The sequence below is a fragment of the Dermacentor silvarum genome, chromosome 11 (genome assembly GCF_013339745.2).
Source record: "Dermacentor silvarum isolate Dsil-2018 chromosome 11, BIME_Dsil_1.4, whole genome shotgun sequence".
NCBI classification, from domain to species: domain Eukaryota; kingdom Metazoa; phylum Arthropoda; class Arachnida; order Ixodida; family Ixodidae; genus Dermacentor; species Dermacentor silvarum.
The window spans coordinates 79,853,313-79,869,462 of record NC_051164.1 but is presented as its reverse complement, the minus strand read 5'-3'; the positions used below and the strand labels follow the sequence as shown (position 1 = coordinate 79,869,462).

General features: G+C 44.5%; 3 protein-coding genes across 4 annotated transcripts in view; 2 read left to right on the top strand and 1 right to left on the bottom strand.

Annotated features, from left to right (window-relative positions):
• Positions 1–3,526, top strand: part of LOC119433227 (tetratricopeptide repeat protein 39B-like) — a 161,507-nt gene extending 157,981 nt beyond the window's left edge. The window contains 2 exon segments of the mRNA XM_049658898.1: positions 735–851; positions 1,155–3,526. Of these exon segments, the coding sequence (XP_049514855.1) occupies positions 735–851; positions 1,155–1,431 (394 nt within the window). The 3' untranslated portion in view covers positions 1,432–3,526.
• On the bottom strand, positions 3,369–6,834 carry LOC119433228 (trafficking protein particle complex subunit 13). The gene is made up of 2 exons (XM_037700380.2): positions 6,189–6,834; positions 3,369–4,569 (listed from the first exon to the last, which is right to left on the bottom strand). The coding sequence occupies exons 1-2, from the start codon at positions 6,684–6,686 to the stop codon at positions 3,820–3,822; spliced, it is 1,248 nt and encodes a 415-aa protein (XP_037556308.1). The 5' UTR covers positions 6,687–6,834; the 3' UTR covers positions 3,369–3,819.
• Positions 6,835–7,009: 175 nt separating this feature from the next.
• LOC119433115 (WD repeat-containing protein 76) overlaps positions 7,010–16,150 on the top strand; it is a 37,637-nt gene continuing 28,496 nt past the window's right edge. Inside the window, exons 1-7 of one of the 2 annotated variants that reach the window (XM_049658895.1) lie at positions 7,010–7,202; positions 7,291–7,365; positions 8,145–8,225; positions 10,297–10,380; positions 11,500–11,558; positions 14,277–14,376; positions 15,988–16,145. In XM_049658895.1, coding sequence (XP_049514852.1) covers positions 7,155–7,202; positions 7,291–7,365; positions 8,145–8,225; positions 10,297–10,380; positions 11,500–11,558; positions 14,277–14,376; positions 15,988–16,145 — 605 coding nt within the window. In that variant the 5' untranslated portion in view covers positions 7,010–7,154. Of the gene's footprint in view, positions 7,203–7,290; positions 7,366–8,144; positions 8,226–10,296; positions 10,381–11,499; positions 11,559–14,267; positions 14,377–15,987; positions 16,146–16,150 lie in introns of both variants that reach the window. The other variant, XM_037700258.2, reaches the window with a different exon arrangement.

The following is a 16,150-nucleotide window of genomic DNA, read 5'->3' as shown; positions in this document are numbered from 1 at the left end:
CGCCCATGAAACTTTCACGCCTGTGCAGGATGACAGATCCCTGCAAAGACATGTGGGCGAGAAAAAGTGGCTGCGCGTTTGATTCGAGGGCGTGTTAGAATAGGGCAAATACTACCAAATGAATGAGCGGTGTGTTTGGCGTTTTTTCTGCATCTTGTTTAGTTCAACCTGCCGGATAATTCGATCAATTTTGTCGGTCCCATCAGAGTCAAATTAACAAAAGTCTGCTGTATTGTGTGGCTTCTCCTGTACCGACCTATGCTTTTCCAACCGACTCCGACAGTTCTGGACTTTGTAATCACAAAAGAAATGCACCTGCACATGCTGTGCTGTTAGTATCTATCGACATAGCATTGTCCATCACCAGGACAGAAGTGGTGCCATGTTTTTAAGTGAAAAATGATTATTGTGTAGCAATCAAACAAGTAAGGTGGGCTTGCTGGCCATGAGTATTGTGCATCGTGATTTTCTGGCACCAAACAAATTCAGACTGTAAAAACCATGTGCTTAGTATGGTTTTACCAATCCCCCTACAGCAAGTACTTCAGCGGCCGATTGAGAGAGCATGCAAGCATATAACCTTGTTAAAAAAAAATAGCTACATTTTTTAAAATTAAAGTTGTGCGCAGTGATGATGGTCTGTGTTCCTTGTGGAGCAATTGCACTATTAGATCATGTTACACAACCATTGTGTGGTTGGCGTGACTGACATGCCTTCAACTTCCTACTTGCAGTCAGGACCAGATCCTGGAGGACACGTACCTGCTGCCTTTTGCTGCTGCTGAGCTAGGTTTCCTCTCTATGCAGCAGCAGCAGTATACAAAGGCCAAGGAATGGCTGGACCAGGCCAGGTAAAGAGCTGTTTTAGGTGGCATTCGCCTTCAATATTATTAAAATAATTTTTTTTTTGCGGGAGAGGCTTGAAAGATATGTGCAGTACCAGAAAATTTCCAGGCAGGTAAAGGCCCACCAAGTGTGTGGTTGATTTTCCCTTCTTTCTTCCTTTATTCTTTGCTGCTATTCACGAACTTGGAGGGCCACAAACCATTATGAAACACTGTGTGCAATTTTTTTTTCTGCCGCTTGTCTTTAGTAGTTTGAAGAAGCATGGTACAAGAAACTAACCAGCTTTTCCTTTTCCGTCTTCTGCGTAGGAACAACTACCGTGACTACCTGCTCGAGTCTCTGGTGCATTTCCGGATCCACTCGGCGCTCAAGTCACTCCGCACCGGAGGCCACCTGTCACCCCGATCCGACCCGACAACGCCGTCGCCCACAAACTCCCCGTTTCCGTCGCCCTTGAACACGCCGACGCACGGCGTAATGGTCAACGGCTTTCCTTTCCTGAGCACCAGCCCGGGTATCACAAAGAAAGTGATGCACCCACCCATTCCGAACGCTGGCGAGGAAGGCATCGTGGGTGCCGACTGAGTCTCCGATCATTCCGAGGGAGAAACCAACATCCCCAAGAACATGCGACTGCGCACCAAGATACCGCATTTTTGGCCAGTCAAGAGCTTGTTGCGAAGGCACCTTTGTTTTTATCTTATTCTTTTTTCAGCTTGACGGGCTCGTGCAAGATCCAGCTCGATGGTTGGGCCTCGAGACAAAGGCAAAGAGTGTAATGGCTAACTGGTCGTCGCGGCTACAAACTTGGGTCACCGCAATCATTCCGGCTCTGTGATCAGAGTGTTGGCACTCGTGTTTTTCTTCTTCTGTCATTGTTCACACGTTACGCGCACACTTTCGTGCCCCCCCCCCCCCCCCTCGACGTTTGCACGAGCGCTGCTATTGTGGGACAACAGGCAGTCTGTTGTGCCAGGCAAGCATGCATACTTTTAGAGTCGTGTTTTCGTTTTTGTGTGATGGCTGTTACCTTTTGCTGGCACCAGGAGCTAGCACATGCAACTAGCTGCGAGAAGCGTAGAATGCGTGCTCTCTGTATTAAAGAAAAGCAAGCAAAAGAAATATCTTGAGGTAGTTGTGTTCGGAAGCCATTCTCCTTGAAGAAATGCTTTCATGCTACCTCGTCTTAGGACTGATCTTTATTAAAAGTATCAGCTCAGCTAGGCTACTAGTACTGCTGGCTTTAGCCACACTGGTAATAGGCTGCAGACTGTTGAATTGTGTACTATGAAGCGTATGTGGCACCTGAAAGCTTCGTTGTTGCAGTGTGGTCACTGCACGCGTTGGGCATCATAATGTCACAGAAAACATTCAGTAAGGTTTTGTTTGAGCTCAAAGTTGAAGCGAATCGAAGAAAAAAAAGAGAGAGAAAATTAGCATCTTGCATTTTATTCTAGGCACTCAAACATGTTACGTGTGAAGCATTCTTTCTTTCTTTCTGCGAAGGGATACCACAGTTTTATGCATTATCACTCCCCTGTGCCCCAAGCAATCCCAGCTTTGTGTGTGCCTGTCACAAACAATGCAATTTGACAAATGTTCATTGGATCCTTCAAAGAAGGCTCTGGACATGTGTGCAACTCAAGTCACCATAAAAAGAAGCTAAGAGTTTCGATGCTGCTCTTGCAACTTAAGCACAGCACAAATCAGAATGCACATAGCACTACACATGTTCTTTATGCATGCATACTGTCCTATGGTCCCTGTCAATGAAAGCAAAAAAAAAGTAAAGTAGTTCACAGTCTTGCTTTTATGAACATTAAGCCAAGACCTAAGTGGATGTTTTTTCTCTTCTCACTATGATGTGTAGCTTGCATCATAATTATGTTCAGCTGCATTTGAAAGTGTGGCTTCAACAAGAGCAAATTGTTTTGTATGTGCAGTTGACGTAAGGCTTAGAAAAACTAAAACTTCGGATAGCATGCACAGCACACATAAGATCAGTGTTTGGGGGATCAAGCCAGGGTAAGCATTTTGGTAGACATTCTGCACAACAATGCACCCTCAAGTTTGTTCAATTCAATGGAACTACAAGATTGTTCAAGGCTTTACTTTTTTAAAAATTGGTTTTACATTAGCATCACAGTTGGGACATGTGACAGTGCTGTGCTACTGTCAAAAGCCACACACTCAAAGAAGTCATTCCACTTAAAATGCTCTCTTCTCGCAACTTCATTTTATCAGCACTTGTACACTTGTGGGCAGACGTTAGCGGACCATAGATTCCTTGGACAGGCTGAAATAACTCACACTTTAAGCTTGAAAAGTGGAATTCGAGAGTGCAGTGAGAAGGCTGAGCACACAGACGTTGTATCGCACTGGTCAGTTTCAGACAGCAAAGATAGTCTTTCATCCAACCTGTGGTACGCAAACCTTTGTTTCTGACTGTACAAGAGACACTTTTAATTTACTTCGGAGGGCACGAACCTTGCTGCCAAGGCAGCCAGGAGGTGCTTGTTACTCCCCCCCCCCCCCCATTTTGTGTACATTCTTGTGATACATTCCGTTCAATATAGATGAGATTTACTGTACGAAAAGAGAGATATATGTGTAGTTCAAGTTTGTCGGCCAGTCTTACAAGCATGCTTATATCTCTAGCCAATAAAACCAGAACTCTACAGCGTGTTGTTGTTTATTTCAAATGTCTGTCATTCCACACAGTTTCATGAAAGTGAGTGTTGAAAAGGACCATGAAAATCTACATTAATTAAAGAATTCATCCAGCATTTATATCCAACAAGGTATAACAAATACAGCCACCTCAATAACTTTGGGAATGCATACAATTCAGCACAATAGAGTAACATTTTTCATATCATAGTTCGTCTGTCAGTACAGTAATGCCGCTTGGCAACATTAGCTTCTCCCAAATGACGAAACATCGAAATCAAAACTAGGATAAACAAGCCGTAATCAGCACGAAACCGTCGTTCCGTTGGCACACACTAGCACACATGCTATCTCATCATAGTCGTACGTCTGTTTGAGGTAAGTGTCCGACAGCTTGATGCCCGAGATGCTCTGGAGACCCGTCCGGAAAGGCACAGCCTCGAGCTTGATGCGAATAGTGGATTGAGGCTCCAGCTTGCCGAGGCTCTGCCCCGACATACCTTGCCAGAGCAGCCCCGAAGACGGCAAGTTTTCAAGCGCGAGAACCAAGTCCATCGTCCTCTGACACGTGTTCATCACGGAGCAGGCAATCTCGAACGGCTCCTCCAGGTTTACAGTGCTCGGTGCTGACTCAACGGTGAGCTTGATGTCTTCATAGCCGGGGGCTATCCGTTCCAGCTGCGACGTCTGCAGACGTCCCTTCTCGCCCATGGCTGACCGCCAGACGATGTCGAGCTTCCCGATGCTGGTGACGCCGCTGCGGCGCCTTTCGGGCTGTGTAACCGGGTCGCTCGTCTCGGACGACGACCGGGGCGAAAGGCTGAACAAGTACTGCCGTGTGTCATGCGGGTTCAAAAAATTCACCGGACCGAACACGCTCTGACTGTCTCCACACGTGTTGAGCTGGCACACGCTGAAGTATGGGGAGGGTTCAAGTGCCACTTTCTCGAGGCATATTGGCGAGGAGGTGATGTTCTGCAACTGCGCCTCGAGGTAGACCTCATCTGACTCTGCATTGTAAAACTTTGTCTTGACGTCAAGTGGCTTGTAAACCTGGAACAACATTGCACTCAGGTTAAAACATGGTGGTTCTTGGAAAACTTGCAAGCCTGAAAAAAAATGTTTGCGAAGTTCTATAGTGCACCTGTGGCTGGGCAAATATACAGCAAGCAGCAAAAGTGCAGAGCATGGGCCTTGGCAATAAAGTTGGGATTATAATCTCGCCTATAATGTTTTTCCACATTGTGTAGCAGTCGCCCATGGTTTTCCAGCATAGCCTCAAGCTATACATGTTTCAACGCAAGGCTACCATTATGTATGAATTTTTTTAAAACCGTGTTTTGTCTTTTGTGAGAAGCACTTCATATTCTCTGGAGAAATGCTAAGTGGATCTACATTTCAACATTGCTTCACAAAAAAAGGTAGGTGACCTTTATTCATGGCTACCGTCAATGTTCAGTTACTTTTAAGAATTCTGCCCCCATTCTGCCATGAACAATTCTTCTTCGGTTTGACACTGTAGCAATCGCAAACCTTACACATGCTGGAAAAATACTTTGGGAGTGTAAGGCAGAATTATGGCTTTGTATGACTGAACCTTGATAAATTAACATGGATATAACGAAGTACTAAATATAAAATTTTATTGCTCATATCAGCACGTGACTAATATCTGCTTATAACAAAAATCAGTTGTAACAAAGGTATGCTCATGTCCAATGCAACCGCATTGCATCGAGGTTCAATTACATAAACATTGTCAAAAAGTTTTCGCACATTCTCTGGAAACACCCGTTGTGTTGATAAATGCCAGTTTGTCATCAATTAACTGGGGCTGTATATTCAATGACTTTCAGAGATATAACTTTTATTGCGTGTTCAATAGATGAGAAAAAAAAGGCAGAAGGCCCATCATTCCAATGAGACGTCACGCAAAACCAAAGGTATCTCCAAATGTGATTGAGAATAAAGGTCTGGTGCAGCAAACTATGACGAACAGACCCAAGGAAACCTTACTCGAACAAAATAGAGCTCACACTAGAATGATACACGGTTAACTAGACCTTACATTTATTTGGTATGTGCCATAATTTGCTATAGATCTGTTTATATAAGACTACTGCTGAACGGTTCCCCTCTGGCACACTGTAATTAATTGTACAATTTTAGGCTATGAACAATTAAAGCTCACCTTCACGGTAACTGATCTTCCTGTATATTGGATTCATCACAGAACAATACAGCCAAGCATTATACATGCTCTGTCGTATTCAAAACCTTGCTACATCAGTGCGTGTTTCACTCACATATACACACTGTGACAAAGAACTCCACAACAGTATGGTATGTAGTAGCACTAACTTGCAGTGGCATTGCAGACTGCCAACTTTTCCTGACTCTGAACTCGCAGCATTTACACATCTTCGCCCGCGCTTGTGTTGAGTAGCAGTTGGCGCAGTGAAGCAAGTGCGTACTCTTGTCGTCGCTCTTTTGCCCGTTGGTGTAACCGAAACAACCTTACATTTCATGCTGCCGCGGTTTCGTTATGGAGTGACCAACAATACTTTAAAAGACAATTTCGTAGTATCGAATAATTCGCTATTCCGGTAATCGTCGCAAAATGTATCGCACGGTGGCACTGAGGCCCGCAACAACGGTCTACATGGTCTGACCTGGAACTTGAAGAACTTGCGGAAGTGCAGTTTCTCCCCTGCCTGCGTCGAGTAGTTGACGGTGCAGACGAGAATGTGCGTGTTGATGTCCTTCACTTCGTGATGGATCACTTCGTCGATACTACAGTTGGGCGCCAGTTCGGCGACCGCATCGGCACTGTCGGCGCGCCCGGTCAGCAACACCTTCTGCGAGTCGGTCTGCAGCTCGGCCCTGACCGACACGTCGCGCACGGTGGTCTGGCTATCGTTGTGGACGCTCATGTAGCAAGAAAAAGTCTCGCCAAGGTAGATGTTGCCGAAGCTCTGGGGAAGCATGAGAAAGCTGCCCGCGCCGAACAGCTCGAGACCCAACGGTGTGCCGAGGTCTTGCTTGAGCTCTTGCATCCACATGCTGCCCGGGATGTCTCGGGAGTCGCACACGACTGGCAACGTCTGGAAGAGCGAAGGCCGCGTCAGACGCATGACCTTTAGCGCGAGCAGTTGGTCCCTGTGGTCCATGATCGCGGCGCTCGTCTACGAACATGCATGCGAGACCGATCGAACAGATCGCCGCGTAATTTGATCGCTGTCCGCAGCCCGGGCGCCGACAAGCATTACCAACAACACGCCGCCAGCTCGCACACGCCCACCGCCATGTTGTATGTTGTAGCGATGGTGGCGACTTTTAGTGACAGAACGCAGATACATAAAATCTCGATTTATGAAAATAAACTACCCCATAAAGGGCATAAAATGCACACACACAAATTAAATAAGTAAGAGATAACGATTTACACGACGGAACTTAATTCACATGACCGGGTCTTTGGTCCGCTTTGGGCACTTTGGCTGTTCGCGCGCAAAAACGGGCGGCAAGTCGCAGCATGTGAAAGTTGCGCGTGCAAAGTTTGCGGAAACGTCTCGGCATACGCGCCTGAAAAAGTAGTATTTTGCCATCTTACTGTGGCAGTCGAGTTTGAATTCACCATGAGTACCGTGTCATCGTCATTCTACGGTCCGTCCACGCGGATTTCAGTGAGTGCTCGTATTTTGTTTCTTTGCTGCAGCGTCTTATTGCGGCGTTACCCATGGCCACCGCGCTACCTCTTGCTTCATTTGACAGGCGAGGCTCACCCTCAAGCGTTTGCTGAAGGCGGGGGCAAAAGAAGAGTCGACGACAAGAAGAGGGAGAGAGCGGGTGCGTACTAGAGCGTTGCGGTTTCACTTCGTGCGATTGTGCAGGACGTCGAAGCACCATAGCGTCTGCACGGCGCCTGAACTTTGTTCGCGTTGCAACAAAACGTGCAGCGGTGACAAAACTATTTCTTGTTGGCGTCATGTGCGCTTGGGATCCTAGGCGAACAACTGACTCAATTGTTTTCAAATTTACCCAAATATAGGTTTACTGCATTAACTTGTTGGAATGCATTGAAAGCTTGTTAATGCTCGTTTTTTACAAATAGCTGGCGTGTGGTGGTGTATTCTGTTACAGGTGCAGTATCCTGTTTGCAAGTGCACAATGTGATAGTAACCAGCAGTACACAGTGGCGCCTAATCTTGCATGTATGACTGCCACTGCATGGGCTATTAGATCATGTGAAGGCCCTGTAAAGGGGTCATGTAAAGTGAAGCTGCTTAATGCAGTCATTGAGTTGAAGCTGCGGATTCTTTCTCTTATTAATGATGCGGCATCACCGCAAAATACCATTGTACCGAAATGTGGTATTTAAAGTGGACCAAATTGCTACAGCATGCCACTGCTGTCCAAAATTTGAGCCTTAATAAGCAAGTGGCTAAGCCAGAAAAAGCCTTTTTTTTTTTTTTTTGTCTATGCAACATTCGATGCATCTAACAGTGAACTAGCAAGCATTCAGAGCACTGCTTCATTGCTTGCTTTGTAGCATATATATATTTGTGAGTTAATTAATCTGAATGGCTTTCTTCAAGCTTGGTGTCTGCCTTGTTTGTTCTGTACAGGATGACAAGGAGCACTCTGCCAAGAAAAAGAAGCGACCTGCAGATGAAAACGAAACCGGACAGGAACAGAAAGTTGAGAAGGTAGCTTTCATTAGCGTTTTGAACATTTCTCTATTCATTGACATTTGCACTTGTAGTGTATGCGCTACAAGAACGCGTGTGGAGACTCCAAGGCATAGTGTCACACTTTTCAATATCATGTAACACAAGTAGTGAACATGACAGTGTGATATTATGTTAAAATTTTCACATGGTTGAGTTGCCGCACAATCCTTCCGCTTATGAGCACAAAGTTGTGGGTTCAGTTCCCAGCTTCGTTCTGATTGGAGTGAAATGCAAGAACTCTCGTTTACCATGATTTGGGTGCATGTCAAAGGTCTCCAGTAGGTCAAACTTAATCTGCTACTGCTATGCTGCCTTCATGGTGTGACCTATGCTTAGCAACTGCACAGTGTTGGTCAAGTTTCAGAGTTGCAGAGCTAGCACTCCTGCCTTGTCAAAATAGGAACATTGAATATCTTTTTAGTTCTTATATTTTTCTTTCTTTTTCTCTATTGTGCCTTCTATATTGGTAAGCTGTTGGCACTAAGTCATTGGCACAATGGACACACTGCATAACTCGTGGTTGTCTAAAAGGCACAGACAGCCTGGAATGGGTGATAGTTTGTTTATTGCGTTGAGCATTGTAGTAGGTGGCAGGCAAACTGTCTGCACGGAGGGAAGACGAGTCCTTCGTTCCCCACAGAAAACAAGAGGTCACCTGCTGGGGAGCCCAGTGCTCAAAACTAGCCTGGAAAAGGTGCCGGTGCTGCATCATGGGTGAGACAGGCCAGAGCGGAGCAATTTCAGTGTACATGTTGGGGACATGGCCTAACAGGGCACACCATAAGCGCATGCACAACGGACAGCAAAATGTGCCACTAAACAAGTTTGTATAAACCCTTTTCAGTGACCGCACCGAGGAACGTTACGGAGTCTGAAACATGAGAAACTGCTGCTTCAAAATTCATGAGCGGAAAGTTTGGCCAGCGTAAAATACATTTATGGGCCTGCTTTAGCACAAGCATCGTATAGGCTGCTTGTGCTGTTTGGACAGGGCGTAATGAGCACCTAAAGCACTTGTCCTTTGAAGATGTGGCCAGCATGTCATGTCATCCACACGATTCCCGGCTACATTATCCCCAAAACCGGCTTGCTGAGCCACACTGGGTTGTCATGCACATTCATTGTAAGCACGGGGGCAGCTGAGGCAAGTAATGAATGTGTGACCATGTGAGCAAAAATCACGTGGTGCGCACACCAGGACGCATCACCACGTGATCTAACATCAAAGGTGTGCACACCGGGCATGTGCCCCCCTCCCATCGAAATTTCTGTGTAGCAGGGATACCTAGCACAAAACTGTGCGAGAACACCCGCCTGCCCCTCCCCATTACCCCGGTCATGTGCGGGCCCTTCACAACCAAAAAAAAAAAAAAATCTGGCTACACCAGTGCCTACAAGCACAAACTTCACACGACTTTTCTTCCTCTTGCGCAGCTGTCATCACTTATATCCTCCGGTCGAAGACGTGTGTGAAGCACCTTCTTACCGTACGAGGCCTCCATTTCGCTGCTGAAAAACAACGGCACTGTCCTAATCTTCGGCCAACATTGTGTGGCGGCTATTGAGTGCAACAAATGCGGAATGTCGCACTGTGGCCAAAGCGGTAATGCAAAATGATCAACTGTATTCTCAAGCTCGCTACTACATACCCGTCGTAATCTCTGGGATGTAAACAATGCGAAGAAAATTTTTTAAGCATGAACTGAGATTCTTTATGTTCTGAAAAACTGTAGAAAATAGTTAATGCTGCACATGTGAGCACCTATTCGATCACGACTCCGAACGATAGCTGCCAGTCTCCCGCTATTGCTCCTAGACGGTGCCGCATGTCAGTGCTAAAGCATTGTTTGTCGCAAATGCGTGGCAACCGGAAGCCAGAAAACATACTGCCAGGGCATAGGCTGCTCTTAGTTGGTATGTCGCGAATTTGTAGCGACCGGCGTTAAAGGGTGAATAGTGAGTGGACCACACTATACATTTCATTCTTTCTGTGGTAATCATGACCTTTCCTTAACGTTTCCTTTTTCTTCTTTCCACAATATTTTAGGAAAAGGAAGAGTCTTACCGATCACTGATTCAGAAGAACATTGCGGAAAAGATGGCCTTTCTGGAATCTCTCGGTGTCGACGAGGTATGTTTGCACACAGCTCTTGGCCTTTGTATTTCATGTGCTCTTCTTGGAAGATATTGTGAAATCTGATTGCAGACGTGTGTGGCCTTGTTTAATTCTGCACTTCCTAGCACAGAATTATTTTCAAGTGCATTGCGGTTCATAACAAAAATCAGTAGGTTTAGTTGGCTCTATTCATAATCGACCTTCTGCGGGTAGCCCAGCAACTGGTATTGTGCTGCTGAGCTCAAAGTAGCAAGTTCGATCCAGGCCATGGTGGCTGCATTTCAATGGGGGTGAAATGCAAAAAAATACTCGTGTACTTAAATTTCGGTGCTTGGTAAAGAACCCCTGGTGGCAAAAAATTAATCCTGAGTGCCTCACTATGGCGTGCCTCATAATCATATCTTGGTTTTGGCACATAAGACGCCAGATTTTAATTAAAAACATTTTGATGATGTGGTGGTGGTGGTGAAAACGTCTTTATGGGGATGACTTCAAGGCCTATGAAGGGATTGAGGCGAAGTATCACAGGTTACTCTTCAGAGAGTCTAAATTGGCTCCCCGTTTGTAGGAAAGGTGCTTGTGATGTGGTGGATCATTTAGCCATTTTTGTGGGCCCGTTGATGTGGAATAGTGTGTGGGCTGTGTGGGGGTAACCCATTAACCTCGAAGTTAATCACAGGAAAACGTACCAAATTTCGAATTTTTTTAATAAAATAATTTTATTGAGGCCATTCTGAATCTGAAAATATATTACTTAATACTTGATTGCTTGTTTTCTACTTTACCGTCCTCTAGTGTTGAAAATTTAAACCAAAGTCAATTACCGATCCTAACTCGTCTTTGGTAATGGGAGCAACATATCGGGCTGAACTAGCATGACTCGTCATTGGCGATATTTCTACGACCTCCCATGACGAGTACAGCTCGGCATTGGGGGTTAAAAGGTTAATTGATGAAAGCTAAAGAAAGTTAGACAAGAAAAAAAACTTGCTTTCTCTTTTTTCATTTTAATCAGCTCCTTAAGTTCATTATCTTGCTTGAAGAGCTTTTCGTTTCTCAACACTAATGTCGCTACTGTAGAGTAACTCCTGCCATATATATTAATGTGGCCTGGCATACTTCCTTCTTTTTCAGTTAAAGGTTTCAGTGGTGCCTCCTCGAGTACAAGCACCTGCCAAGCCGTCACCTTCAGCGTAAGCATTTTCCCTGCATGGCTTGTGTTGAAATTTTGTTTTGGAGCAGTGCACAACTATGTGAATTATAAGAGTGGTATCGCATATTTTCTTGTTTGCGGGGTCTGCATAGGAGGCATGAATTTTTGTACCTTGGTGGTTTCATGTCCGACTACAATGCCAGGGCTCGTTGCAGTCCTTAAGAAACGTGTGAAAATGGCATTGTCGAGGCTTTGAAAGCGCATAAGCTTCGCGGAGTACCTAAAAGCAAACGGCGGATCCAACGCTTATCTGGAAATCAGTGATAAGCGAAGCTTTCTTTGATGTTTGCGGATACGTTGTCACTTATTCATTTCTGTGTAGCTCTATGCTCCTCAATCAATGCAACGACCGGTCCACCCACTTTGTTCACATAGCTTTTGTCTCCACACTTCGCTGCTTCTGGCGCTGACTTCACTTCTCTGTAGTCTGCTTTTTCCGTTTCATGCTGCCCATTTGTTCACTTCTTGCCTCTTGTCCTGATTGTCTATTTGGGCACCCATCTAGTGGCTCATGCCCTTTCTGGGGGATTAGCCAAGCAGGGTAAAGAGCCAAAGAAAGCTTCGCTTTAAAATCCTTGAAATTGTGGTTTCGGTTAAGCTCAGTAGCTTTTATTTGTGTGTCCGACCGCGAGGTTTATGCAAGCCAAGCGTTAAGCCAGTTCAATCCGATTAGCGTCTTTGTATTCGGGAGTCATCTTGTTTGTTATATCTGGTGATGGTTTGTGGGAAAAAGGCTACACGAGCATCCATGCGCATTAAAAGAATGTATGCTCATTGTTTAGGACAGTGCTCTGTTTTCAAGCTGTCGGGCGTCCTGGTGTTTTGATTCTTGGAAATGCTTTGTCAAGGCCTCGTAAGTCCTTGAAAACCCTCAATTTTGTTTTCTGGAAGACCTGTAACGAACCATAATTACTTGTGTAATTCATGCAAGAAGGCTAAAGACAGGCAGCTTCCCAACATGCTGTGGCAATGTTACCCTGACCTACAGTAGAATTTCGCTGATATCGCACCTGATACAGATTTTGGGTTGATAGGAATTTTTCACGAGTCCTGACTGTAGTCCATTAGCTTACGTCGTGTTAAATGTTGAATGTTGCAAACCACTTTTCGCACCATGGTGGTTGATATGAACTATCACGCTGTCCCCCATCCTTCCCAAAAATAAAGCTTTTGCTTTGTTTTCTTTACAAAGCTGTCTTTGCTTTCTTTTCATTTCTATGCAATCCTTAGCTTTACCAGTATCATGCACATGTCAGCCGAATCAGCTGATTGGCTTCTGTGGGTAGTCTTATCTCTGTATTGCACTCCTTTCAGCGTCTTTGGTGCCCAATGACAATTCGAACTTTTTCTACCTTTGCACTCGTCATATTGCACGATGCGAAGTATTCTTGCCACGGCAAATGAACAGATTTCCTTATCTTGCACAAATCATGTCTTTATCACCATAAGGCAGCAGCTAGACGCAGCAACGAAAGAAACATGAGATAACCACGCGATTCAAGCACACCAGTAATTAAAATCAGGATCAGCCAATAGGCACATTCCCTGCACGCCACGTGACTACTGTAATGAATTGCGGTGCTAGTTTTCCCTTCTCGCGTTGGCTTTTGATTGATTGATTTATTTATTGATGTACTTATTCATGGAGGAATACGACGCTGCGGCTATATGAAGCTCTATTCGCATGTGTTTAACGGCAGTGGTAGCGCTGCATTAACAGAAAGCCGTGCGATCAACTGTGATATCACCACCCACAACCTAATTTTCATTGCAAGTACGAAGTCGGCACAATAAAAAAGTGCAATTTCCTTAAATTCGCTGAGTATTTCTCCGTAATATTTCATCATAAGGTACAGGAATGCTTTAGGATTGCTAAAAAATAAATAAATTGCAAATAAAAATGTTGGCCAAATTGGCAATTGCCTTATTTTTTTTTTTTTTTTTGCATTGGGATATCAGATTTTTTGCGCCATCATGAGATTCGTATAATCAAGATTCTACTGTATATCTAGCCACCATTGAACATGTTGCGCAGATGCCTTTAGAATATTCTTTTGTGTGTTTCTATGGACAGATATTATTCATGCAAGAAGGTGTACACATGCTAATTATCCCTTTAGTTAACTAATAATAACAATTTATGTTTAATTAAAATTAACAGCGAGCCGATTGCAATTTCAGAAGCCAGTCGGTGCTTATGGCATGTTTACTTTGTAGGTATCTAAGACCAGCACCAGTTCTATGCTCTCCATGTACACTTAAACCTTGATATTACAAAACCTAATTAAAAAAGAATAATGAACAATTATTTTGGTGTCATACTTTAAATTTTCTTAACCTTCTCATGGAAAATGTCAAATCTGTGCATCATTGTCAAAAAGCATCCTTGGAATTTATGTGGTGGAAACAGCTGAATCGGAAAGCAAATCAGAAAGAAAAGTTTCACCAACGAGTATAGTTTCTAGAAGAGCTGAAGTTTGGGTTGGTTGTACATGTTAAATGATGGTAGCACTGTGAAATAAGGCACTCGTACACAGAAGAAAACGACGATGACACTGTACAAGCGCAGCACTGGATCACACTTTCCCAGTGTAGTCTTTGTCCTTTCTTTGTGTCTGAGTGCCTTATTTCAGCAATAGCATGCTGCACTCATTCAAGATGCATAGTTTCACTTGCTTACATGTCGCAGCAATTACAGGAAGAAGCCAAGGCAGGATGTCGAGCCTGTGGCAGCCAGGAAAAGCCTGCGACTGCAGAACAAGCCAGCTCTACCCGAGAATCACGTCTCTTTCTACCAGGTAAAGTGATACTAAGTCATCGTGCATTGACGTACAGAGAAGTGGAGGGACATGAGAAACAAGAGTCCATTTTACGAAGTTCACACTTCTTCTCGGCAGGCAAGGACAGTAGGTAGAAAAGAACTGCCAGCATAGATAATTAGTTGCAGCACCTTCAAAAGCAATTTGATGTCTGTTACGACATTTGCGTGAACCAAAATTTTAAATATTTGTCTATTTAAGATGGCATGCTGCGTCAAGTTTGCTCACTGTCATTAAACTACAAGGTGCATGAAAACTGCATACGTGAGTAATCTTTTCTTCTCCTTCCTTCACATGAGTTGCCACACAGCTTAATGTGGAACTGAAATTAATTATAGATAAGCATGGAGGAAGACAGCGGTGTGGATTAAAGAGCAGACGGGGGTAGCCAATATTCTAGAAGAAATAAAGTTGGGCCGTCTGTGTAATGCGAAGGGAAGGGACGCGCAGTCGAGGACTGCAGAGAGCTAGGTGGTGAGATGAAATAGGGAATTGAATGGTCCATGATGGTTTTGTCAGCGCGAACATAGGCAAAGGAACATCATGGATCAACACCAACCAGCCCGGTCGCATACCTCGCTGCAATTTATTCCTAGAATGGTGTCAGCTGGTCTCAGGCAGCAGTAATTGTAAAACGATGACTGAGGGCTTTGTCATTCAGTGGACGTAAAATAGGCTTCTTCTGATTATGCAGCATAAAGGCCCATTTCGTGCAGATACTGCAACAGCAACTTGTGAAACACATTGTCTGTGAGCCATCGCTCTTAGTCAAGTTTGTCACTTCTTAATGTCACTGAGTGCACTTTGACAAGCAGTCTTCCTTGTCAAGAGTAGATGACGGGCATCCACTAGAGACAGAGTGGAACATCTGTTGTTGTGTACTTGGTTGTCTCTTTTTAAATCTCTCTTTGGTCTCTGTTGCTGCAAATTTTGCGCTGTCTCAGACGAAGGCATCGAAAGTATAAGAAACAAAGTCCTGAGATTAAATTGCACAAAAAGTGTGTAATCGCACATTTTTGTCAGACTTAGCAAGAGCTGTGTGCTTGAACTGCAAAGTGAATTGTCCACCTGTATTGCAAACTTCTGTGACATCCTGCATTTTTGCAATAATTTCTTTGCAGTGTATTGCAGTTCTGTTATATGTAGTCAGATCATGTAATGTCCTTTGTAAACACTTGGCCCCTCAACAGCACCTTGTGCATGTATGCATTTTTGCATGAGTACTATGGTCGCAGAATGAAATGCAACAGGGAAACTTTTAGTAAAACACTCAATCTGTGCAATTACTCGAGAATACCATTTCATGTCGCTACAAATCTGGACACTTCAAGATGATACGGGCTCTTATGCAAGCGTACGGGCCACAATTAGGCCATTGTCACACAAATAGTAGACTATACAAATGATAGTACGCACATTAGTTAGCTCTAAATTGATGCATTTCATTCTGCCAGCTTTGTACACTGCGTAAAGGTTACTCGCAAGCTATTTGGCATCAAATGAAGTGTGTGACATCCTCCATTTCAGATTGATGTTGCGGGAAAAGCACAAATTTGGGCTCTAGAACCTTTAATGTTTTCACCCCTACAGGAGCCAGTTAAAGAGCGTGTGAGAGAAGGACCACTTAATTTCAAGGAGGTTGCTCAGAGTGGTGTCGATGAAGGTGGCAGGTCTTGCCTCTGTGAGGTCATGGTGAAGGAAGAGCTCAGTCAAGTTGCCTTGGAGCCTCTGTCAAGAGACGCTGAAACGTCAG